General features: G+C 37.5%; 1 protein-coding gene across 1 annotated transcript in view; it reads left to right on the top strand.

Annotated features, from left to right (window-relative positions):
* The window catches only part of GALNTL6 (polypeptide N-acetylgalactosaminyltransferase like 6), a 313,568-nt gene that overhangs the window by 209,740 nt on the left and 76,147 nt on the right, over positions 1-27,681 (top strand). The window contains exons 4-5 of the mRNA XM_085311322.1: positions 18,000-18,185; positions 23,886-24,069. Of these exons, the coding sequence (XP_085167448.1) occupies positions 18,000-18,185; positions 23,886-24,069 (370 nt within the window). The remainder of the gene's footprint in view (positions 1-17,999; positions 18,186-23,885; positions 24,070-27,681) is intronic.

Here is a 27,681-nt window from a genome sequence, read left to right as displayed (position 1 = left end):
AATTCAGTGTGGGTTAAATAACAGTATTTCCCAAAGTTACCAGTAATAACCATTCTTCTTCTTCAGTTAGGCAATCACCTTTTCTTTTTCACTCAGAAGTATAAAAAGAAGATTGAGATTAGCCTTTAATAATGAAAAATAACATGTAATATCTTTCTTTTTTGCCTAAAACATTGCCCAAACTCTGGTCATAATCTTTGATCTCAATTAACGACTGTTCTAAGGGCAATAATGTAGCATATGTGAAACTGCGAATGCATGACTAACTTTTGAAAGTCCTCTTCTTTTCTACGAATGTCTCTACTTTGATCCAGACAGATTAAGTTTTGACAGACACCATGTAGAAATGTGTAGGGAGAGGGCATAAACCTGTGGAAAATTAAAATGAAGTGAATCACTAGCAGTAGAAGAATAGATTCAAAGTCATAGCTATTCTGAATGTGTATGTTTAAAACATAGGCGAAGTTTAATTTTTTTAAAAAAGCCTTTATTTAAAGAAAGAAATAAAAATTTCTGCACCTTCCAAGCAACCTAGTGAAAACACCAAAGTCGGGCAGAACTAGTACGTAGCAGAAACATTCAGTCTGACTCCGGGTACGTCACCAAATCTTACTTGTAATAACATCTGATTTATTCTTAGCAATCTTAACTGATGTTTCAGAGATTGTGACTATTTAAAAGGGTCACAAAACTGATAGCAAATTATTTTCTCATTGAACGTGATTTCTTTTTCAAGGTTTAATGTCCTGAAGAGCTTGTTGTTTTTATGTATCTGTTTCTTCATTAACATAACCTACCAGACTACTTTTGTGAAAACATTTTGGTGCACGTGTGGCTTCTCCCCATGTCTGTGGGTAAGTTCATGGCCAATACCCAGCACTGGATACTTCAGTTACTTCAGCGAGAGATGTGGTTTGCATTCAGTCATTCCAGGGACATAGCTTAGAACAAGGTCTCTCCTGCATACATTTGCCATTATTGGTTTCTGCAGGTAACTTTGGTTTGGAAAACTTTTTGTGAAACGAATAACCCTTGGTCTGACTGCAGTTATTCCTCAGCTTTAGCCAGCTGACGGAGATAGCAGTTTGTTCCCCTTTGTTCCCTAAGCGTTCGCTGGAGTGAGACAGGAGCTTCACAGGGAGTGAGTTTCCCATCTGCTCTCATCTCCCATCCTTGTGTGTACCTGTAGATAAAGTGTGATTATTAGGGGGCACTGTATTAAATACCTGGCACTATCTTCTGCAGTCCATAGACTTCATTAGCTCATTGGAGACAGAAATCTGCTGTCTTCCCTGACAGATGTTAAAGCTCCTCTCAGCAGTGGCACTTGAGCCCTTCACATTCCCCTGAAATGAGGCCCTCAGAAAAGATGAAATGAGACAGGAACTGAATTAGGGTCCTGCAGCACTTTAGCAGCTCTGGTGAACAGCAGCTTTAGGAGAGCTTATACCTGACTGAGGTTTAGGGGAGTTAGTGCATGTCTGAGCAGTCAAATACCAAGGCAGCATTATAAATTCCATCTTCTATTCTCTGTATGCTCAGGTCTTCCCACCAGAGTGCACAAATTATCTGCATTGTATGACAATCCTTTTAGAAGATCTTAGTTTAAATCAAAGTACATTTTCATAAACACACTAGATACATAAAGCCATTGCTTATGTTTGTAAAGCTACTTCAGTCTTATGGCGGATACTGGATCGTTACACTAACAAGCCCTAAGTCCCACGGAAAACCACAGTGTGATGAAAGAGAGCACTCTGGTGTTGTAAGGCCACAGACGTCCTTAGGAATAAAAACAATATTGACATTGATGGAATAGATGAAATACTGCCTTGCTGACTTTGTTGCTTTCATAGTGTTCTGCTGAGTTTTGCTAAAATAGCCCATACTTTAAAGAGAAACACACAGTAGGACTATTGGAATAAGAAATCATGAAAAACTGCTAACACGTGTTCAAAGGAAACTGAATTATCTCTGATTTTCTCATATTTGGTGACTTCCTTCCAAAAAGATCATGTAACTATATTTACATGTACAATTTAGTTATGGGAAACCAAAGAACAGACCTTGTATGTTGATCCAGGAGTTAGAATTCATTGTTAGTCTAATGTTTTAATTGCCTAAACAAAGTATCACAATCAGTTAATTTAGTACAATTAGAATTATATTTATACTTATGCAAATTATCTAATCACTGCTAGTTATTATTAGTAATACAATTATAATAATTATAAAGCAGCTTCCAAGCACGTACCTTTTCTGTGGTGTTCTATTCACCCTCCCTGCACGTTGTTGCCGTGAATCATGTGTTGAGTTCTTTGCCAGCAGGAGTATGATATTGAGGCTGGGGGCTTAATTCCTCCTCAGGGTTAGTTACTTAGGTTTGTTAAGCCTTCTCCGTATAGGGTATGATTTCTTTTTAGGATGAGAAATATATAGTTACATAAAGTTAAGCAAAATGCAAGGTAAAACAGTTTAGATAATATAACGAAAGCTCACGAACATTGGATAAGCAGCAGACACTACTGCCGATAATTGTGGTGTTAGAGCTGGAACAGGCTAAACAATAATCGTCAGATATTTGAGCAAGTTGCAGCCACAGTCAGTTTCTTAAATAAATTTTACAGACAAAGCAAAGCAACCTAGAGTAAGTACAAGACAAGGCCTAACAAGTCCTAAGGCCTGATGTATTTAATTCTTTTATAAAATCTGAGTTCTGTTGCTAGCACATGGCAATGCCAAATAGAAAAGGCCATAAAACTGCAGTATGAATGAGCAATTGAATCCTTGATTCCCTTGAAAGTGAAATTTATACTCATGCAAAGCTTCTGCCTTGAAGAGTTTTCTAGTAAACTTAATAAATGGAACACATTACCTTTGCACTGAGGGAAATTCCCCATTAAGGAACTCTCTTATCCTAAACTTCCTTTGGGAAAAGTGAAGTATGCATCAGTGAAAGAAAGCAGGTAACATGTTATTCCATTTTTCTGAACATCTCCAGCATTTCTTTTGGAAAACACATTCATTTGTGTGTGTGGTTCAAGTGTTTTCTCGTTCACTGTCAGCCCCTAAGCAAACCAAATTAAGAGATGTGTTGCTAAAATGTAATCTACTCTTTGCAGCAGAACCGGAAGCCCAACATTTTCTTCAGCAAAATGATAGTCTGGCATGAATAGAAGTAATATTTGTTTCAGGATCTCATAGTTATCTGTATTTCACTTTTCATTTATGTACTATGTACTCTTTTTTTAGTTTTCCTGTATTCAGCTGTAACCTCTCTTGTTTTCATTTATTCACTGGTTATTATTCCATTGCTCTTACTTGCTTTCAGCTGCTTCCAAGAAAATGTGAACACAAAAACATAACTCCAACAAGAATTTAGAGCTCCTATTCTCAAGTAGCTTTAAAATTAAGCTAGGCGTGTTCCTTGATCTGTAAGCGCTCTCATGGTTTACTTTCCAGAGCTGCTGAGCACTTACTGCTCCAACGAGTGACTCTAAGTGACTCTAGGAATGACTCAGCATATCAAAACATTGAATCAAATTTCAGGTTTTTGGCAATTTTTTGTTTGTTTCTAGAAGTAAATCCATCAAATCAAAGCAGTTATGAAATTATAGTATGTGGGTCATTGGTAGCACGGTTATTCTGTTGGGTTGTACCTGCTTTTACCCATTCCTGTTCTATGAGGCATCTGCCTGTTGTACCTGAGCCTAAGCAATGCCTTTACAGGAAGAGAAGGACACACAGCATTGGGGAATAAGTTACACAAAAGCACAAAATGGGGAGGAGTGATTAAGTTTTCCACAAAGCACTAGCCAACATGCAAAAGGTAAGGTAAATGCAAAAATACTTGTGTTTCTTTCCTGGCAAGTTGCCGTGGAGATTAGAGAGTTCACTGTGGGCAGGGAAAGGCTGCCCAGGAGATTCAGAACAGTAAGAAGAGGATATCTGCAACCCAGGACACCCCTGTACACCGGACTCCCCCTATGAAGTGTTCCCAGGGAGAATATTTTCTGCTTTGCTTTTTCCGAATTGCAATTATATGCTTACCACAACAGATACTTTCTTTTACTGTGATGAACAATAAGTTTTCAGCTCAGAGTGCAGAAGAGAATAGCATTTTGCTGCTTTGCTCATTGATGAAAAGTGTTAAATATTTGCAGTGAACTGCAATGTCTTTCCCACTCCTTTTATTAAACCTTCTTTAGAAATGTTTCTGTGTTGCATGGGCTGTGCGACAGGTGGGAAACCTCACATCACAAAATCAGGGAGAAGTGTAAGAGAGAGACTATAATTGGACCACAGTCTTTGCAGCTGACCATATGCTGCAAAGCCTTAGGTTCCGAGAAAACATGGAAACACATAGACAGATGTGTAATCCTAATAAGGACCAATGAGGTTTGTTGAATCAGCCAAAATATGAATGTAAAATATATTTTAAAATGGAAATGAGATAATCTTTTGTTTTTATGCTCGAAAGGAGCATTTCTTTTATGCTTCTTTAAGTGCAGTTTCCAGCAAAGATATTTTTCTTGTGTTAAGAATGTCTAAAATACAAATGTTACTTACTTGTCCTTAATTTAATCCATTTAATCTGTCATCTGTAGTCTTAAAAGTAGCAAAGGCGTAGGAATTGTGTTCGGAATCAAAGCACTTTGTCTGTTTCTGGGGATCAGTAAGATGCTGTAAAGCAGATACAACCAGTCCAGTTTTGAAATGTCTTTACACTTTCCAAGAGCAGTAAGACATTTTTGTGGCACTGATCTATTTTTCACTTGATATCTGATAATCCATTAATCCATTACTCAGGGAAGATTTGAAAAGGTTACTAGGAGGCAGCTGTGTTTATTTAGTTGAAGGCCATATCTGGCAAATACTTCTGGTGTTCGGATTTGGCCTCACGTGGCCTTCCATATGGACCTGGAACAAGCTCAAGCTCCAAAGGGTCGCCTATCTAAAGCTGAAGAAGAACAGCCCATGCCAGTCTTATTTCTGGCATCCCGAGCTGACCGTTTCAGTGTAAACCTTTGTGGCATACTCAATAAAAGCTACTGGGTTATTTTTCTATCTCACATCCTCTGTCTTTGGCATTTTAAGACAGGCAGCCGCTTTGGGGGTAAGGGGAGGCACATGGTAGAAGGGTGTTAAAAATAAGCTGTACATTACATGTATGTGTGAGAATACTCAGAGCCTTACCTGTCCTTAACATCTGAAAGTTGCTAGGAGGAAAATTAGATCTGCTAGTTAATATTCAACATATAATTTATTTTTTAACTTTGGATTTTAGCTATTCATCTAATATTCAGTATGTCTTTCTGTTTCTTAAATTCACATCCTTAATGAGGAAACCTGCCAGACTAAAGGGGATTTGGAGCACATCAGTGATACTGCAGAATAGTTGTGACAGCTGAGAGAGAGAGAAAGACAGGTTGAGTCAATATGTAAAACAAAGGGGGAAAAGAGATAACAAAGAAAAGAAAGAACTTGATGTCTCCTTTTCCAAAGCTGATTTATTTGCTCTTTTTCTTCTTGTAAATAAAAAGTAAAAAGCCAGTCATCTATCCATGAAAAAAGACATGAAATTATTGTTTGATTAATAGCTCATACTGATGTTAGGAGATGCCCAATTATGCATCAGTGTTTGCCTCATTATGTAGAGAAGTATCATCATAGCAGATTAGTCTGTGAACAGAGAATGGTTTTCTTTTTTGATAATTAATTTTCATGCTTCAGAATATGTAACACAAATAGCAGTCTAGTTTTTTCACTATAACACTTCTGTATACCCAATTTTGGAAGCAAACTGTTGAAAATGATTTTTAAAAAAATTATCTGACCTAATCAAAGGAACATTGAAGAAACAGTGCTCAGGCAGATTGCTTTCTTTGCCAGGAGGTTGTTGGAGAATTCCGATGAAAACATCTTTTCTGCAATTTTATATCTATCATTCTTTCACTGTAATGACTCAAAAGTTTATACTAAGATTGCAGCTAACTTTTGCAAATGAACAGATAAGCAAAATGCTCTCAATTCTGAGAACTATGGTTCTAACTTAGAAAAGACAGAGACTTATTAGGATCATGTCAAAGTATGAGAAGGCATGTATTTCTATACTAGACAAAGGAGAAGAAAATTTTGGAACAGCAACTAAGAAAAATGTGTAGATGATGGAATGCAGCAATCAGAGAAGTAACTAGATGCCTGGTTCAACAAATAGAAGAAATAAGTATAACTTCTTGAACTTACAAGTGCCTGCACTCCAGCCATCCAGTTGTAGATGTTACATTGCAGGAAATAAAGTTAAGGATGTTTAGAAGTTTATGGCTAAATATTTAGTTCTAACATTTGAACTGCTAGAAATTTAAGGTCTCTCTCAATTAGAGTTAGGAAACACTTGCTGAGTATCTCATTTTGCATCCTGTTATAGCCTGTAGAACTTAGATAAATTCATTATTTCATAGTAAAGACTTGGTGCTTCAGACTTCAGTCAATATAATCAGAGAGGGCATTTTTAAAAACACCCATACTGATATAAAGTTGGAAGAGTCTGAGCTGTCTTCTGTATTTTGTAATCTCAGTTTCAAAGCATATTTCAAAGACCTTTCTAGTTTACAACAACCAACCTATATTTATAATGTGCCTTTAGTGGGGCACATTCTTTCAGATTCCAGGGTTAGTTACACTGAACTTGAGAGATCATCGTTTGTCAAGCATAAGAATTTATTAGAGCTGAGCAATTCTGCACATATGACGGATGGTGGATAACACTAAACAATTATCACCAGACAATCTACAAGTATAACAAGGATGAAAAGTACAGTAAAGCTACAAATATAACAGAGCTAAAAATAGACATACATATCTGAGCTCTATGGTTAAGCCATAGATACACAATACAATGACTATTCCCACCCTTTCCTTGTCCTCATGGGCTACTACTCCAGTATAGTTTTTCCTAAATAGTTCCCACCACACTCAAGATGCACCTAGATGATTCAAGTTCTCCCTAGCAGTTGGCATCAGGGGTGTCCCCACTGATGGGCAGCTTGTCAGGTCTGCAGGCCTGCTGATGATGGGTCTGAGTACACACAGAGGTATGTGGCTTACTTTCTTTTAGCTTTCCCAGACTTCATTCATTATCCAATCGATCAATATCAGACCACAGTTACACAATAAAACAGATTGTGTCAGGCAGTACGTATATAACAGTACACATGTCAATGGATATCAGTACGGATGTGCAGTAGATAACAGTATGCATGTTCAACAGATAATCCAGTGCAAAATTCCACAGTTCCTAAATGCTTATGGTGTAAGTCTCCAGTATCACTTCCCTTTTGCTGATTAGGTTTGTTCAACACTCATGGGGTCATTGGAGGGCTAGAGCAACCCCACATTGCGGTGGCTCTGGCTGTGGTGCACCTGGGGTTCCTTAACTCTTGGGGAGCATCTCAGAGCAACCCCTTTTCTATGGGCTGTGCCATCCCGAGACCCATGCTTGACCATGTAGCACCTGTCAATATGCTAGGAAAAAGCACCCCTGGAATTCTTGAGGAAAAGGACTAAGTGAAAGCTGAGTTTAGTACCTAAAGATTTGACCTTTAATGATTGTTACATAGAATGAACAAGAACAGAAGCATACAGAAGCACAGTTAGGCTGAAGGTTATTGAAATACTCTATTAAGAGAAAACTATATTCCCGTATCCTTAGGTAAGCAGAACCTCTTTCTGTGACTAGTTGTAATGACCAGTAAAATTACTTTGGGAAGTAAAACAGTGTTCAGTGTAGGAAACTGTACCAGAATCAGATCAATGAAATAGTGTTTCACCAGTTCTGCACTATGATGTGTTCTTGGCATTTGAGAGGTTAAAAAGAACAGTGCTAGAGAAAAAAAATTTCTGAAGACAGCACCTACTGTAGAAGTCAGTGATATGTTTTGGAAGAAGAACTAAAAAATATGTCAAAGATAGTTTCAGGCAAAACAGAAAATGTCAGTGTAATGACAGGTCTCAAAATCTGCAAGTCTGTCTGCAATGTTATAAATACGTTTTTTAAAAAAGTCTTGCTTAATAACTTACTGTCAAGTATCATTTACAATTTTTTGCAATTAATGTTGTCAAGATGCAGTATTGTTACCCTGAAAACAAGAGTAATGTATTGATCTCAAGGAAAATTCCCCTTTCTGGCTTCACTTCAAAAATAACATTCTTCTAATTGGCTTTGCAACCTGGAGGAGCTTTGCAATGTGTTTTCCTTGGGGACAAGTTACTGTATAAATACCTATGTAACAAACAGACCTGTTAAAACTAATCAAAGTTTAATGCAGCAAGGTCATCTTCTTGACAGGTTTATACTGCATAATTGTGCCCAGAGAATGATCTGTAAGGCAGCTGTACATTTCTTCGCTATCTTACAATACACTTTCTCTTACTCTTACACTTACTCTTTTCTGAGCTGTAGCCAAAGTTACATTTGTTGCATACAGTGCCATAAGAAAGTCCTAAAACAACTGTAGCCATCCCTGGGAAAATCCTTCTTACAAAAAAAAATTGCCTGTAAAAAAAGCTTATGCAACCTCTTCTGCCATGCTCCTCCTGGGCAGAGTGGGAGGAGAATCTCTGAACAAAGGAAGAAGGCTGCATTTTAGCCCAACAAACGTAATGTTATTTTAAGCCTTTCACTGATCATGTGAATTGACTCAGGACTAGCTAAACATGTGGCAAGATTGTATTGGGAACAAATTATTACAGGTTCAGTTGAACTTTACTCCATGAGCAGCACCGCTGACACCAGTGAAGTTATTCTAGGCCGTGAAGTGTTCTGCAGTGTGCCATTCAATGTGGAGAATTATAACAGCCTGTAGCAACATGAGTTGTAAGATTTATTTTCACCCTTAAATTTGGGTGAAAGCATATATAGTTATAAGGAGGTGAAGCAGAGAGAAATGTAGGTCTCATTTCCTGGTTGTATGCTGAAAACTCTCCTGTTCAATCCTCTGTATCATTAATTGGGCTCAGTTTCTTGCTCACATTCTATTTCAGGCAATTATTATATTTACCTCTCAGCAAGAATAATTTTCTCCTAATTTATTTTTTACTTCTTATTTAGGATTGTTTTGCTATGTATTTTTATCCAACTTCCTTATCCAGCTTATGGTGGCTGCATTTTATAATATGTCATTCCTCTAGTGAACAAAATTATTCCTCTACATATTACAACTAGCAAACCATTTTGGATACAGCCAGAGGAACAGAGCTATAAAAATAATGTAATAATGTATTTCCTCTCTCTCTTTTTTTGCCCAATGTTTTTTACATAGGAAATACAGTACTGGGGAAACATTCAGAAATAGGTGCATACACATATATAAAGAAGAAGGTCATAGGCTGTCCTCAGGCAGTATGAAAACCCTTTTCTGAACACTGACATTAAAGGGATGTGAACAGCCATAATACGTGAAAGACAATTGCTTTAAAATTAGATACAAATAAATAGTAAGTCTCTTTATTCTAAATATTTTGGTTAAAAAAGATCTTTCTTTTGGGGGATATATTTGATTGTTAGTCATGGCTACAAAAGACATAATACTGCCAATCGGGCCAAGAAGCAGAGATGAATATAGTTTTTAAAAATGTGGGGTTTTTTTTGTATTAAGCAGATAACATTAATTAGTAAGGTGCAAGCACTTAAGTAATTTTACAGTATGAAGTACATTGGGCATTGATTAATTCCTGTAAGTGTTTAACTGGATATGCAGAATAGGATTTTGGTAATTTTAGTATTTTGGAGGCTTTCAGGCTATAAGTAACCATTTGATCATTTTGTATTTGAGTAGAAGATAGCCTTACTTTGCCCTGGTACTGAAGGGGTGCTGAATACTCACATGACCTCAGGTCTGACTGGCTGACTTGGTGGCAAACAGACACTTTCTCAGAGCTGGGCTGATGGCAAAGGCAGCAAATGAAGGAGTCTGTTCGCAGCTGTGAAAAGGTATTGGCTGTCAAACTAGCACATCACTGTATTGGCAAAGAGATCCTGGAAACTTCTGTGCTGGCTGCAGAACCATTTTAATAACAGTCACAAATAGATGAACTGAGGAAAGTGGAACAGAGAAAGCCCAGAATCTCTCTGTGTCTCTACTGATTTAACTAAAACATTTGAAACTTACTTATCTCAGAACATTTCAGCAAATCTGGCTAGTCTCACAGATTCTGCGGTCTCAGTCACTGCTTTCATGACTATTTGAAAGCCCATACACTACAAAACAGATCTGCTCAGAGAAGTTTATCTTAAGTCTATCATGAATAAAATCAAGCTAGGCTATGTATTCATCTACTCTGTTCAGCCTCCTGCTCTCAGTAATGCTGACCTTTTGAGTCTGTGACAAAGAAATGCACATCTACTGTGGAGTTCAACAGACTGAGGCTCTTTAACAGACTCTACTTGAAATTCAACATCAAAATGAAGGTGTTATCTGGAAGTTTATATTCATATTCATTGATGTGCAACTGATGAATGGAACTATTGCACATTTAGGATCTTCTCAACAGCATTACAGTATATCATCCAAGGACTTTGGCTCATTATTAATATCAGAAAAAAAGGCTGCAGTTTAGCTTGCCCCAAGCCAGTTAACCCAAACATCATGGCTAACAGGACAAGTTTCCAAGTGATTAACATGGTGTCTGTCTAAATAGCACTATTTCCAGATCAGCAGTAACTACACAGCATTTCTCAAGTGACCTTATTCTTAGGTCATCTGAAAAACTGTATTTGGAAAGAATGGATTATTCAGTGCTGAACTGAGATTGCCAGGTGCCAAGCAGTTGTAATTTTGCAGTCATTTGTCAGTCTAAGTCAGACTTACTATGTCCACAATTTTCACAATATCTGACTGCTTTTGGCACTTGTTTCGTGGTCTGGCATAGCTGTGGATCAGATGCTGAAGTCAGTCTGGCAGAAACCTCCCCATTCTCCCTCAAGGGTTATTTTATCAGGACCAATTAGGAGTAAAGACTTAGTATCTGGATGTCTAAAGAAGGGATGCCATCACAGTGGTGATGGCATCACTGGTGATTTTCCAGGTGAAAAGTAAAGCTTTGGAAGATAACTAAAAGACTAGGTAACCAAATATCAGGAAACCATTAGAAATGTCAGCCAGCTAGAATAGATGACCAACTAGAAGAAGGTGTTTCTTCCATCTTTGAGAAAAACAAAGAGGTTGATCCAGTAACTGTAGATTGGCCAGCCTCAGCTTACTATCTGAAAGGATCTTGTTGGATGGGGCTTAGCCATTTCCAAATATGTGAAGGATGAGAGCATAATATGAAATGATCAACACACATTTACTAACTGTAAATCATATTTGAAAAGTCTGATTGCCTTTTATGATGAAATGACCAACTATATGGTCAAGGGAAAAACGATGGATGAAATTTGTCTTGACTTCGTTATGATGTAGTTCTGCAGCGTTCTCATTTATAGCCTGAGATCCATCAGTTAGATGGATCAGACTGATGGACTCAGAGGGTGGTAAATTAATGGCTTGATGTCTGTTTGGCAGATGATAATAAGCAGAGTATCCCAGGCTAATACTAGGACCAGTACTGGTCGTTATCTTCATCAGTGACTGGATGATGAGACAGTGTTTCCTCAGCAAATCTGTAGATGATACTAAAATAAAGTGGTTGATGCACCAAATAGCAGAGCTTCTGTCCAGAGGGACCTTAAGAAGCCCTAGGATTGGGGAAAATAAACCTCATCAAGGAGAAGTTCTGCCTCTGAGTGAATCACCCTATGTACCAGTAAAGCTGGGAACTGGCTGGATGGTGTGCTGCAAAGGATCTGCAAAGGTCATAGTGGACTCCATATAAACAAGCGTGAGTAGTGAAGTTACTTTGCATCACCAGTAAGGCAAACAGTGTACTGGATTACATTAGAGGGCATGTGGTGAGCATTTTAAGTGAAATTACGATCCCCTTCATGATGCTGGCGCTTACATGCACCTGGAATTCTGCATCCAGTTTTTGGCTCCGTAGTTCAAGGACGACAAAAGCAAGTCAGTCTAGCAGAAGGCTAGCAAAATTGTCAGGGACCTACGTGATGATGTAATAGCAGCCTGCAACAACTTAAATGGGATTTACATAGGTGGCAGAAACAAGCTCTTCTTCATACTGAGGTAACAGGAGAGGTCAGCATAGGTTCTCTACCACTGTAAGTTTCTCTTAAACTATATTTATGTGGCACATGTTGGGAATGGCAGGACAGCTCAGATTATATACTTCTCAGTAAATTAAAGTTTAACAAGAAACAGATTTATGTAAGGTTAAATTTCAGGGCAGTTAACAGTTCTCTAGGCTCTGTTACTGTCCTTAGTGGAGTAACATGATTACTTGATAACTTGGTCATCAAGGATACTATAACAGAAACTGATAGTACTTCTGGGAAGAATTTGGAGGTGCTGCAGAAGTGAGGATGGTAAGCTGAGTCACAGGCTCAGGAGAGATGCTTACCAAAAGCTTTATTTCCTTTGTATTTGCTTTCCTCTTTCATGATCCATGCTGCGGTCAAGCAAGTTGTGAAGATCATCTACAGCTTTCATATAATCTTTTAAATCTCTCTTAACAGTTCCTCAATAACCTTAGGAACATTGCTTGTCATATAGCACATAGCACAGGTGTTGCCAGGGGGTATCCAGATGATGAAACATTCCCTGTATACAACTAAATGAGAAGAATTACAGTTCTGTTTTTTATTACTACTGTTTTGCCTGACAAAGGCAGACCCTTGCATTCAAATTTACTTCTGGGCACCAAATTAAATAATAGGTTAATCTGCTTGAGCAGACCTTTGATTACTAGCACCAGGCAATTGTGTCTCTGCTATTCTTTTATAAAAACTTCTTCAGACTTTATACAGAGAGACCCACAAAAAGGAATTACAATGGAAAATTTGTTTATAGACTATCACTAGAGGAGACATACTACTGCTCTTTATTATCACTTGTCATACCAGTGACAGCCTATAAACTTCTTCCCCTGCATGACTCTTTATTTGTCACCACCTGTGCCAGCTCTTGATGTGGCAGATGCCTGGCTTGTGTCCAATATATGATTTATAAGTTCATTTGATCAACACTGTGAAGAAAATAATGATATATTTTCTTTTTAAATTGCAAATTAGACGTCTACTCCCCATAACTAGTGACAAGAGCTTTGGCTTCTTTACATCCGAAGTACACCATTTATAACTCACTGTAGAATTTAAATACTGGCTTCTCTCTCATGGCTAACTCTGAAAGTGAAATTTATGTAATATTACAGAATATAAATGAAACCATCCTACCTTCTTGTTTTATTGTCTTAGCAAGCTTGCTTAAACTGATTCCTTTTGTAATAAATGGGCTGAATGTGTTGTCTCCCAGAGATTTAAAGGCCGTTTTCCTTCGCTTTACTTTTTATTTTGCACACCACATAATAATTTCTTTTAGAGAATTTCTTCAGAATTATAGTTTGCTCTGACATTGATTGATGCCTGTTTATTTGAGCACTTGAGTTTACTTGCTTCTGAATGTATATGTATAATGTTGTGTTTGTGAGATGCTTCCTGTGGAGAATGATATTAACAACATAATAATTGGAGACTATAATAAAATATAATTGTACTCTAGGAAGTGAAAAGTAGATTTGTTTTTCTCTTCTTTTCTATGAGGGACGTTCGTGGAGTTCTGGGTGAGACAACGGTTTATTTTGATATTTTGGGAAAAGGCAAAGTTAAAAAAAGCAAGTTTTGTTATTAATGACAAACATGGTCTAGATCTTGTGTTAATCAAAGTTATTCCCACAGTGACAATTCTCAGTTCTTTTCCAGTCTATTTTAAGCAATACTTGAGCTATGAAACTTCCAGATATCATCTTTGTCAGAATATCCATATCTTTATGACCACTGGCTCTAACAGGTTTATGAAGTAGCAAGTCTGTAAGGCCAACTACTGATAGCAGCTCCTGCAGAAATGCTATTATGAGACATTATTGTTTCTTCTAAAGAGGCTCACCCATGGTACTGTTAGTGTATTCAGTACTGTGAGTGGCTTTAATGGGCAGCTCAACATGAAAGATCTGTTTTTAATACGTAAGTAGTAAAAATTACTGTAGTTTTGTTTTACAGCTACTACTGCTCTACTCCCTCTGACTGTTACTCTGTGTTTCTTTATGCTGTCAGAGATTGGTAAGAGGAGAACTAGACAGTCTCCCAAAACATTGGAAGGGAAAATGTAATATAAGAAAAGTTTTGTATTTATTTAAGTTAACGAATAATCATTTGATAGATTTTGTAGATTATTATTTATGGATCCAAATTTTTTTCTTCAATTTTAAGATATTTTTTATTCTCAGAACATACTGCAGTTGGTTGTTGAAGTTGACTGCTTCGTGATGCTTTTGTAATTACTCAGAATTTTTCCCAAATACTTTTCCAAACTTTCTTCTTTGCCAAATCTCAAAATTAAAAACATGGCAGATATTGTTACTGGTATCTGTTTGACTATGTCATAACTTATTGTTAGGCTGTTACTAGTGTGTGTCTGTCTTAACAAACCTGGATAGTTTACCATGTCTAGTAATCCATATACTTCCATTGTATATAGACCTGGTGTCAGCAGTTTAACTAAGCTCTATAAAAATCTACTCTTCCTACTTTTGTTTTCTTCCTGATTACTTTCAGATGTAAATCTAAATTAAGCTGTATTTAGAATTCAGTGAGAACAAGACATATATACAATTTTTTTTGCATACTTAAGCTTTTTTTGTGAATTGTTCTTTGAACCACAAGGAGAAGACGATGGAATGATTCAGTAGTGAGACTAATTGAGTAGGTGCGAATAATATGGGGATGTGTGGTTTTTGCATCAGAAGATATACCAGGTGTTCTAATGCAGTTCTTCACAAATCAAACAATATTCAGTCTCAGACGTGAAAGAGCTATCTAAGAAGGAAGAAGATTGTAGTAGAGAACTCTTGTTTGTCCTACAGAATCACAGCTATTATTCAGACCAGGAAATTTAAAATATTTAAAATCTGAGAGATCTCATAGCCTGAGTTTGCAAGGAATCTGAGGCAATGGAAGAACAGAAGGAACTATCATTCATTTCGTGGAGTTCAAGCACCACAAGTGGTGACAATCAAATGATGTTATTTCGCTCTTTTTTATTTAGCAATTGATACAAGAACAAAAGAGAACATATTGTAGTATGGCAGTATACATTGTCTCTCTCTGAAGTGTTTTCATAAAGAGATAGGCACTTAGCTTTCAGAATTTGAGTGGATGTTAACTTGTTGATATGTGTAAAAGGAATAAAATTAAGTCCTTTGTGTGAGGCCAGATTTCACTGAATTTGTTTAGTCTAAGGCCAGTGATAGCAAGCAAACTGCATGAAAAGAGGGCATTTGTATTTGTTCTTTTGAACATCAGTGGCCATATTCAAACTACCTACTGCAGGTACTTTTGCTTGGCCATTGTGGTATCTAATTATTAAGGTCTGGTTCAGGCATGTCTTGAGTTTCTACAGGGGCAGCAGAAAGCCTACCCACTCCATGAATAATTTAGAAGGTCTCAGTGAGGTTCCTTCTCTCCATCGGAGAGATTAGGAACTTCTTTGGTAGCAATCTTCTCTCGCATTAAAGAGAGAAACTGCATAAAGCCATCTAACAGGAAATTGTAAAGCGATCATATTGGTAGGTAGCCCCAGTTCAGAGCTGTGTCATAGGTCCTGTGATCAGCCACAGAGTCTCACCGGTGAAGCTCTGTCTGAAGATGGACAAGTAGAGATGAAAGATTTGCACTATAGCCAAGTTGTTAAGTATTTACTCACATAGCTAACTGAGCTTAGGTTGAGTAATTTGAGTTCATTGCTCCTGCCATCCCATGAGAAGGGATTATCTTTTTATTAGTTGTACAGTATGCATCAGTGGGGGCTGACTTTTAACTGGGGATTGCTACTATACAGTGCAAACAAACTAAAGGCTTAGGTAACCTTAGAGTACTACAGGAAATTTCCACCGAGTGTCAGGACTACAGAAACCAAGGTACCAAACAGATCTGATTTGATTTACTTTGGAAATGCATAAATATCCCATTGATTTGAAACTGCTTCATTTTTCATAACCATAAGATGATACAATTTAGAACATTAAAAAAAAAAAAAAAAAAAAAAACAGACTGACAATCCTAACAGACTTTTTTATAATGGCTGCAAGGTATGTTTGTATCTTTGTTTTTAAGGTTTAATTCCCTTCTCCTATATTCCTATGCTGTGGGAATAGCCTCAATAGAGCTCATGAAAGCAGAAAAACAGTTCAATAAATACGTATTTTGGATAGTCTTGCATGTGGGCACAAAGTGATCCAAGACTTGATTTAACCTCAATTCAATCATGATGCTGAATCGTAGCTGCTGCCTAAAATGAGTCAGGGTGGAACACACCCCTTGTCCTATAAGTGTGATTGATCATACAAAAATCGTTGTTCAAAGACACAGTACATCTGTTGTCATTGTGACTATTGGAGTATTGTGTTATTTTTTATTAGCTATATAGCAGATGAAGTGGCAAATGGGATGAAAAAAGTGGATACCTATTTTTCTTTATTTCAGAATGAAGATCTGGCTATTCTACAATCAAGCATAGAGTAGGAGAAAAACAAAAAAGCTGATGTTTGTCTAATGTCATTCCTTATTTTTTTATGTCTCCGATTTGTCCTTTCTCACATTCCCCATTTTCTCACAGTCACTCCAGGAGACCAGTTCTCCACACTTTTGTTTACTACTTGATCTTCCAGGTACTGATATGACCACAACCATTCAATAGCTCACCAAAAAGTTCAGTTCTCCCTTCTGAAATGCCAGTCTGTCCTGTAATCCTTGCAAGTCAGTGTACCCAGGTCGCAAGCCTCTCTACTTCCTATTCAGTTTCAGTGTACATTAGGATCCTTTAGTTTGGACCCAGTAAGTCCACACGATTGTTACTACTACCCCTGTAGGTTTGCCAACAACGTGCCAACAAGTCAATGTTTCTTCTAGTTCCTAATCTGCAGGTAGATTTGGAAAGTCGTGTGTTGATCAGTTAGGAAGGAAAGGAGCAGAGACAACAGAGAGCCTGTGCAGGAAGCTCTATTTCAGTGGAGCTTAATTTTATTTTAACATAAAATCTTTTTTGTCTTTTGTGTTTACCAAATAAAGGTACAAATTTTCTGAAAGTAATGAATCTGACAAGCTGATGTGTTATATCAAAGGCAAAAGATGAGTATCCAGGAAGGGGTGAAACTGCAGGGATTTTTTTTTTCATTCTTACTGTTTGTTTTGTGTCAGAAAAAAGTAGTTCCCAAATGTGCTCTTTTGTGATGCAAGCAGAGCCAGATAATGCAGATAAGAGAATCTATCAACTGCTCTACGTTTACAGCTTAATTTTATTAGGAAGTCAGCTGTCCATTTGCTTCAAGCTGGTATCCAACTATTAAGATCATGAGAGATCTCTTCATGTCTATTTCCCTTTCCTTACCTAAAAACAATCTAATCACGCTAGTTTAATGGTTACTTTTTAAGAATTGTTTTCCATGAATTTTTCTTCATAATTAGTTGATACAGGAAGCCCACTTGGAAGGGACACTGTTTATGAAACTGTATGCCAGAACGTTCATCTGGTCCTGGGCTGCGGGAACCAGAGAATGGATGAATATCCTGTAGTTGTTTGGACCATGATTATTTCATGAATGGCTGGTTGCCAGTAACAACTACAGTAAAGGATCTCGCGTGTTAGTGTCTTCCTGTGTGTGTTAAAGCAGAGCATTTGCACTTTATGAACCATCTCAAACAGGATTTGTGGCAGATATTGGAGGACTTCAAGTGACAAAAGTGGATTAGCCACTTGCAGGTTGAGCATCAACCTGTCCTGATGTTGGCTCCTCCAGGCCTGGCACAACTGACACTTTTTTGCCCTTCTTTCTAGAACATTTAAAAGAGAAGCTGGAGGAATACATGGTCCGTTTTGCCAAAGTGAGGATTGTGCGTACCAAGAAACGAGAAGGGCTCATTCGGACCAGACTGCTAGGAGCCTCGCTGGCTAGAGGAGAAGTCTTGACATTTCTGGATTCCCATTGCGAAGTCAACGTGAATTGGCTGCCTCCCTTGCTTAGTAAGTGTATGACTGTTCATCAGCCTTTAAAATACAGCATAGCTTTAGCCATCAAAGCCATGTCCTGAAATGATAGTGGGCCTGGAACAACTTTGCAATCCCAAGACACAAATCTGTAGACCTTCATGGACACTGCTGAATATCACTGTCATAATTTTGCTCTTATATGTACTGGTTACTTGATAACTGAAGAGTCAGTATAAAGAGAATACAGAGTAATCTGAGCCTCCTAATTTTGTGGTTCTTATGACTAAGGAACTAGTAGAATTTTGATATATCACTTCAGGCTGTCTTAGATTTTGGAGTTAGGTTTTATTTTATTACAACATGCCACTAAATCTAGGATAATGCTATGACCATACTATATACCTACAAGCTTTTGTCATGCAGGTATTGTACTCCTCCTTACTCTTCTACATTCCATTAAATCAGCTTTTGCTGTAAATGTATCGAAGACTTCTGAGTTAAATCCAGTAACAACTGCATTCACAATAGGAAGCTCAGAAAGAATGATTTGCTATTGACTGCTTTGCTGGATTCCAGCTACAGGCAGCAAAGCTCCATTAGTCAACAGAATGGAAAGAATCAATTGTTGTAGTCTAAGATTTCAGTCAGGAAACAATATCACCTTTTCTACACATTTGACTACATGCAAAGTATATGTACTTTGAAAAGTGAGTGCTTTTTTGGTAGCAAAAACAAAATTTCAAAAGTTACTATTAAAGAAATTTGTATTAATTAAAGGAATGTGTTGTAAGTACATGGCAGTGCGGGGTCCCCCTCGTTAACAATCACAGTTTCTCGAGATTTGTTCTAGGACATTTTTTGCAGCACAACATGCTGATAAGGCATTTGCAGCCAAGAAAAAATGCTGTTCTTCTGAACTGTGCACCTTGAGGTAGAAGAACAATAACTGTTTTTCCTTCAGATTTCCTTTAGATCAGTAACAAGACAATTATAAAATTCCAAACTTATATCCTTCCTAGCTTCCATATCAAATTATATATACAGTCTATTCTCTTGTTACTATTTTCCCTTTAACCACAATATCAGAATTTTTAAAAGTTAGCTCACTGTCTTCATGTAAAGCCCAAATGACTGATGCCATAAAGGAACAGAGTGAAAGGGGAGTTTCAGCAAGACTTTCACAAGCAGCTCTGACAAATAGCAGTTAAACACTTTGGATGTACTCTACCTATACAGCCCCCCTTCCTCTGCTTCCTGATTTTGTCCCAAGGTACCTAATACATCTCTCATTATATACATCACCGCTAGTATAAAAAAACTCAAGCAGGTTCTCAGTCTTGACCTCTGATTTCTTTTGCTAAGTTACTGCAGATAACTTACTCTATTTTCTGCTATTCTTCTATTTTGCTGACTTAGATGTGATAGGAAAATTGCAAGTTGAAAAAATAGTTCTTTTTCTTGCATTCTTTTCTGAAGCAAAGATACATCTAGCTGGGTTTGACCCAATAAAGACTGAGAAATACATAGAATAGGCAGATAAGAATTTGTAATTGTACTTAGGTTGCAGTTGGGTATTAAATTGATGATCACAACCCTCAGCCTCAGGCCACACAACTGGCAAGATCAGACATGCTTAATGAGAGAACAAGAGCGATTCTCCCTGGTTCTCAAGTGCAGTGAAATCTTTCTCCTTCCATATAGAGTAGAAATACCCTTAGTTAGCCAGCCAGAGGGTCTAAAAATTAATCTTGAGGAGCGCTGGAGCCTGAGATCAGTAGGCTTTATTTTGAAGGAAAAAATAACATAAAGAAGGACAGAGAGAGAATGAACATACAGCCCTATTTCAGAATGCCCTATGCCCTGTTTTCCTAAAAGGAAGAGCGAACGTTTTCAGAACCATTAAATGGAAAATATTCACTATATTGAAATCTGGCTACTGATAATAGTGAAGTTAATATCTTTTTATCTTTTAGTGTTTATCTCAAGGTCTATCTTGTGATTCATTCAGCACTGCATTTAACTGAATCACATTAGCAGAAACAAAACCAGAGTCTATACTGGGTATTTATTACTTTGAAGATGCCCTACTTTATCTCTAATTGTATCTTCCACACACAGTAAAAAGTCCTCAACAGGAGACCAGTTCAGCCCTGCTTTGAACTGAAGGCTGTTGGTCTTCATTGAGCAGGAAAGTGTTTTTCACTGTTTCAAAATGTTTTTTCGGAATGAGACCTCACAAGTTAGAAGATGGGGAAAAAGCACAATCTCTTAGAGCCAATCTAACTCATATTTTCAGAATTTACTATCACTTTTTAGACCAAGAGAGGCTGTGTGACTTCAGTACTCATTAGGTATATAAATAGCTTTGAGGAGCTGAGCTGTAGGTGTTTTCTGTGAAAAAAATGTGCTCATTTATATTAAAGTCCTTTATTTTGTTTTGTTAAAAACAAATGCAAAATAGCTTGTCTGTATTTCTTTATCCTTTATATATTTTATTTTATTTGTTTAGCATAAGTGGATTTCTAAACTGAGTTATGCTACCCTTAAACTGAGATCTCAGAGAATTTTGCCTGATGTTCACTGAGCAGGCAGCTGTAATCACGTAAATAAGTTGGCAAGCACAGCTGCTTGTTATCACTTCTCAATTACATAAAGTCAGCAGAAGGGAAAATGTGGCTTCAGCTCTAGATAGTGAAGTTGAGAACCCAGCACAGAACAAATTCATAATCATCATAGGCTCAAGGTAAGAAAATGAAAAGTAAATGAGCTGAGAGACCAGGCCCATCTTTCCCACTGCTTATCTTGCTGCAGAAGCAGTAAGAAAGGGGATGTGGACAGTAGTGGCTTAGGTTACCAGGTGTAGGTTTGCCAAAAAAGTTTTTTTTAAAAAAACCTCAAAGTTACATTATGATTAGATTATGCTTAGCAAGTTATCAGCCCCCGGCCAGCTATAGCTGTCCGTTTCCACAGGCGTTATTACTGGTACATTACTTGCCAGTGAAGAAGGTTTAGAGCACAAATGGAAATACTGATGACAAATCAGATAGCAAAAGATAACGTGCTGAGCTACTCAAATGTTGTCATCTTCTTTGATCATGTTTTATGAGTAGGGAAATAAAAATATTTGTAAAGTGGCATCATTGCTCTAACCAGACCAATTTGAAACAAGCATCTGAAACTAAAGGGGTATAACTTTTTCAGGGAAACAAAACCTATGTTCTTGAGGTAGTGGCTTAGACAATATTGAAAACTTGTTTATTGCCACATATAGGCACATGGCTTAATCTTGAAAGTGCTGAATTCAAAAAAAAAAAAAAAAAAAAATCTGCTAGAAATTTCCAGAAAGAACAGTTGGTGGGGAGGAAACTGAGCAATGTTAACTCTTCATCCTATGCTTCTGCCAACTCTGTAAGTTCTTTACATATATGATGACACATATCTGTCCTTCCCTGTATCTACAGGATATATACAGGGAAATCATACATGGAAATTTTCATACTAGTAGGAATTTGTATGAGGATGATGAGAAAAGCTAATTGAAAAGATGCTGTAAAGCATTTCAGCTGTGGCTTGCAGTCTCTTCCATTAAGAGCAGATGGGATAAAGATTGGTGGGTGGTAAAGGCAGTAGTATTTTTGCATCTGCTAAGCTATGATACCTGCACTTTTGTGAAATGTAAGCTGGCTGTACAGCCCTGTATGTAAGCTGGCTCTTTTGTCTGTTCCCTAAATTCATACTCGGGTTACATTTAAACCAAAAAAGTAGGTATGCAAAATTCATTATTTCAACCATACTGAAAAAAGCATTGAGGGTCGAAGTTTGATTAATTTATCTTTTGATATGCACAAGTACATGAAGTATAAACACTGGTTCTTTCAAAAGTCAAGGTATCCTTATGGTTCCCCAACAAGTATAAAACATCTTTGGGGCTTGAGAAGTTCTGCAGATACGTGGAAGAACAGACAGGGAAGCTCTATCTTGCAAGTAAAAATCTTGTAGTGTTGTGAGAAGGGCACCTGGGATGGAATTTGGCCATTGCTTGAACACAGTCTCTGCATGTGACTCAGATTTCCAGGCCTGCAGGCTGTTCAAAGAACAGAGGCTTTGAAAGGTCAAGAGAAGGATGCTAATGTGCTGTGAATCTACTTTGACCTATTCCTGCCAAATCAATCCCATTTAGCTTCTGTCCTCCAATCAATTCAGAATGAAGTATCGGAGCCAGCTTATTATAAACTCTTTAACTGTTAGGAGGACCATCATGGGAAAGATATTATGTAAAAATGACTTTACATAAAGATTACAGACAACACTACAGAGTGTACCAGTAAATGTAATTATATTGGGCAATGTTAAAAGTAATGCAGCCGTTATGTCTCAGATGAGGTTCCTAGAATTTTGTGAGAGCCTGTGCTTTAAATTTATTTCACTATTAAAGGATTAGAATATTAAAAAAATGCTGAACTAACAGGTATAGTAATTTTTCACTAGTGGTCTGCTTTGTTTTCCCCATTTGGACAGTCTCTGAACAGCAAATAAAAATAAACATAAAAACTAACGATGTTTTATTTAAAGTAATCATTTTTAAATTGCAATCCTTCAGAAGCATGGGAGTAGAATCCAATAGTCACAGCACTGTTACCTGCCGGACTATCTAAATTCTCATTCTACACTCAACCCTCTGATTTTTTTAGGCTATTATCAGGCACCAATGAAATCTAATCTTTTTTTTTTTTTTTTTTAAAAAAAAAAAAAAAAAAGTTCTCCACTTAGGCCCTAAAAAATGTTAAATTTTGTGAAAAACCTAGGATATCATTTCAGGAAAAGTTATATTTTACTTGGAATATTGAGAATTCAAACTATAAAAGGATAGGTTTTTTAAAAAGGTTCACAGATAATTTTGATAGTGTCCTTTCATAATACTTTTCCCAAAGCAGCTACGAAGTCTTTCTTTACCTCCTCGTTTCAAAACGTTATTGTTCTATTTAATTCTTGCAGTTGAAATATTTTCATTAATTTTATTTCCTTTCTGAGAAACTCTGCAGGATTGAGCAATAAGATTTACCAAAGGCAATCACAGGGTCAGCTTGCTCTTATACCAGAGATAGGAATTTCTGATTTTTATGAAAAGCAAAAGAAAATTCAAGAAAACAAGAGTAAGAATAATATGGTGGGAACCTCCTGATACCTCAAAGCAAGGAGAAAAATGCTCACAAAGCCTATTTTGTTCCTAGTGTTGGAGTTCACCTTCAATTTGTAGCATTTGACCTCAAAGCTGGTGCACTGTAGTGCTACAGGAAGAGGCTGAATAGTTGCAAAGTCTGAGATTTGCATTTGGGAACACAAATCTCTCTTGTAGGATCTTGCCATACACACTTCACGCTGCTGAAGGGGTATTTTTGTATTTCGCTTGCTGATTTGTTCCACAGCTGACAGATTTGGGACAGCTCAGAGTAGCAAAATGACAGAGATATAGAAGAGTGGACTCCTGTGGGTCTCACAGGGATATGCCTCCCTTTAAAGAGCTGTAATTGCTTCTAATCATTGCCCAACTGCATTAAGTCCACTTAAGATAAAGGTTTGATACAGATTTGAAAAATGAAATGATTTGGGGACCATAGGGAATGAAGCAAGCAATCTTCAGACATCAAAAAACCTGTGGGATTCACTTTGCAGTAATGTGATAGATGGCTTGACTAGACATGCCGTTTCCTATTTTCTACTTTCATTTTTCAGACCAGATTGCGCTAAACCACAAAACCATCGTGTGTCCTATGATCGATGTCATTGACCACAATCACTTTGGCTACGAGGCACAGGCGGGCGATGCTATGCGAGGAGCTTTTGACTGGGAAATGTACTACAAAAGAATACCGATTCCACCAGAGCTCCAGAGAGCTGATCCCAGCGACCCCTTTGAGTAAGTAGCAATAAAGGAGAGAGTGAGAACGGGAAGCAGAACATGCAAACAAAATAACTGTAGCAGAAGAATGCAAGCCCAGGAATTTCCTTGTTGGCCAATTAGTACTAATTAAAGGTAATAGAAGCAAACAGCTATAAACCTCAAAATCAGGGAAGAGATCAGGGCAGCAAGTTGCAGAATTCACAAGCTGTGCTTGGAAATGCAAAGCTTCTCTTCTGCCCAGTGGTTGTGCATAAAAGAAACAGACACATACTTGTAGTTCAGAGAAAGTGTTGGCATTGCACAAGAAATAAATTGCACAAGGATTCTTTATCCCACAGAACATTTTCTGAACAGATTCTAGTTTGTGTTTTCTTTGCTGGAGATTTATGCAATACATGTGTCAATAGCTTAGTCCACATTCTGCTAGCAAATGCTTTATTTATGACTGGTAATATTGCTACTCTGTATGTATTGCTATAACTTAAACACTGAGGTATCAAGCCCAAATAGCATCAAGCTGATTTGTAAATAATATTTTATGTGCCAGCCTCTGATCCTAGTATTATATGGATCAGCTCATTCACAGGAATGATTTTAGGGTCTTCACAAAGATAGATTATGTTCATTTTCTTTTTTCTTTCTTTATTTTCCTTTTTTCTTCTTGTCATGTAAGGGCCAGGTGGGTTTAATCCTCATCAGCGGAGAGGGGGGAGAGAGAGACATGATTCCATGTGGCAGTCTCCAGATCTCTCATGCAGCATGCATCCCAGCAGGGCTGGCAGTAAGACTTTTGGTGATAATGTCATTATGCCTAGCTGAAACTCCACACTACAGATTTTTGCAGTTTTAAAAAATCAACAGTATTCCCTTCACAAAATAAAACATGAAACAATAGCAACAGAAAAACAGTTTCTCTGGCCGAGACTCTGCAGTATTTTGAAGTAATGGATCTGATTCATGCAGAATGCTACCCTTGTATCTAAGGAACAGCCAGCTCTCTACTTGGAGGAAAAGTTGGTAATTGGCATTCTGTATGCTTATCATTATTTGCTTGTTCATCTTTACTTATCCCCATCTAGATGCATCAGTCTTCATCTTGCATACCTATGTATTAGTGCTGATGAAGTACTTTTCATCAGCTGCCAATATGACCATTCCACGGCATGGAAACAGTTAATGTAATTGTGTAACTCTCCAGAGCTGCTAGACCCTCCTTTGCGCTTCCAGAAACCTCCCTGGTCCTCTAAGCAGTTGCATACTTGCCACCTACTGAAGGCACCCAGTGCGTTATATCAGTGTTCATTGCCTAGAATGAGAAGGGTAGAAGTGTTTTTTAAAATCTGTATGACCTTTACTTATTTTGTAATTCAAATACAGCAATTACTTTTCTTTTAGGGCCTTCTGTCTTGACTGCTTCCAACTTAAAAATAGCTTTCAATACCTTGATTACAACGAATGTGGTAAACGTTGCAAACATCATGTTTAGGTATCAGTAAGTTAATTGACCGAGACACCTTCCATAGTAGTAAAGAGACAGAACAATTTAGGTGCATATATACTAAAAATAGAAATGGCCTCAGCCAACACCATAATTATGTTACTATTTTGTAAGCAGTAGGGATTTTTTTAGTTAAGTTAAATATTTTGCTGTTGGTATTCTAATAGCTTATTTCTTGCCAGCAGCATCAGATCTGAACTGATCCTTAATGAACTGGAAAATTGCCAGTATTTTTAGTAATACACCAGGAAATAATGGATATGTGATCCAAAAAAAGGGTGATGATTTCCCCACCACCACCATTTAAAATGCCAACATAGTATGTATGTTAAGCAGAGAAGGTCACATCAGTCTAAGAAATAACACACATGGAAAAAAAAAAAAAAAAAAAAGATCAAGCTATAGAACACCTAGGAGCAGGTATTATATTATCTGGTGCATTTGCTTTCCATATGCACATAATCAAAATGCTGCTGCAGCAGACATCAGCAGAGAAAATTGTGTTGTCAGGTGGGTTTTTGGTGTGACAGTAGCATGCAGTTTATGGAACTCCAATGCCAGCTGAGTTAGCGTCTCTTGAATTAAATGACTTTTCTGCTTTATTTATTTAACTGTACTCTGCCATTGTAGTTGTTGATGGACATTCTGCTATTGGATATAGTTTTACGGTATAAGGCCCCCATATTTGTGAAGCACCTGGCTATTCTGATCCATCTGCAGTACAAGCAAGGGCACATATTTTTGTTTGTATACCTATAGTGCCATGCAGGTAGCATCTTCATCCTTCATCGTGATAGAACTTGGAGCTTTATTACATGTAGCTCATCTTGAGTTTTCCTGATGTACGCCCACACCAACTTTCAATCACTTTGCAGTTGTTTACAGCAGGTGACTTTACACTGAGATTTGAATTGATGCTTAAAACTTCAAGAGTGTATAACTGTCACAGAAGATTCTGGCTCTGCCCTGTGTCAAAATCAGGTGCGGATGGTGCACTAGCATCAACTGCTGAATTACATGATGAACTTGCCTTTGGATCAGGCTACTTTATCCCTGAAATTTATCATTTTGGTTCACGTGCAGTTTGTCATTGGCAATACCAAACTTCCTAGAGGCTTCACTGAACCGAACTATAGCCGTATAAAATATATTTTTCAATCAAAGCTACTATGTGAATTCTTGCAGATTCCCCTGTTCTTTTTATATCATTTAGGAAAGTTTAACAGTTATTTCATCCTGTGATAAGTGGATCTCATTTAGTCTTTAAAATTAGCTATTTTTCTAAAAGATGTGTTGCTGCTATTCAAGATGCATTAGATCATCCATGTCTCCATGGCATGTGTAGAAAACAGATCAGATCGGTACTCTGATGTATTGTGGGGTATTGTATTTGTCAGATTATCAGAACATCATGTCAGTCATGTGCAGTGTCTTGATTCCAGGCTTACTGATCATTCAGCAGAATTTGAGAAAAGTTGGGAATTTTTCTTCTAGCCCATTACCAGGGAGCTTTGGAGATGCTTACCTTCTTCGTGGCAAGGATCACCTTGGTTGTATCTCTTGCTGACCTGCATCCGTGCCATGGCAGAGGTCTGGCGCATTGCTTGCATGCCCTCATGTTCTTGTTTCTGTGGTGCAAAACACTCTAGTCTCTGGAGGAGTTAGCCTAACCCAAGCGATTGCCACTTAAACTAATAAGGTAACCTTGTTACTGTAATGTACTGTGATATATAGCATGTCAGATTATATGATTTAATACCTGTCTGGACTAAAAGCTCTGTGGAAGCTTAAAGCAGAGGTTTGATATGCTCAAGCCTGCTGGGGATGACTCTGTATTTCCTGGCAGCACTTACATAACATCAATTCATGTTATCAAATGTCCTATCAGAAAACAGGCATCAGTGTCCGTTGTGTTCACAACAACATTTTTTTAATCAGACAGGAAAACATCAACAACTCAACTCAAAAAACTATTTGGAAAGTGTAAATTAATAGGATTGGTATAGCACAAATTGATTAGGAGAGGAAAGGACTGCATAACTTCTCAGAACAGCTTTGTGTGGGTCGGTGTAATATTATGATACAGAGGGAGTAAAAGGTGAGGGAAGACCTAACATCACTGAGTTGCA

This window comes from Rhea americana, unplaced genomic scaffold, assembly GCF_003343005.1.
Source record: "Rhea americana isolate MKP2758 unplaced genomic scaffold, rheAme1 scaffold_34, whole genome shotgun sequence".
NCBI classification, from domain to species: Eukaryota; Metazoa; Chordata; class Aves; order Rheiformes; family Rheidae; genus Rhea; species Rhea americana.
The sequence above is the reverse complement of the archived record's forward strand: the minus strand, read 5'-3'. Positions and strand labels throughout refer to the sequence as shown.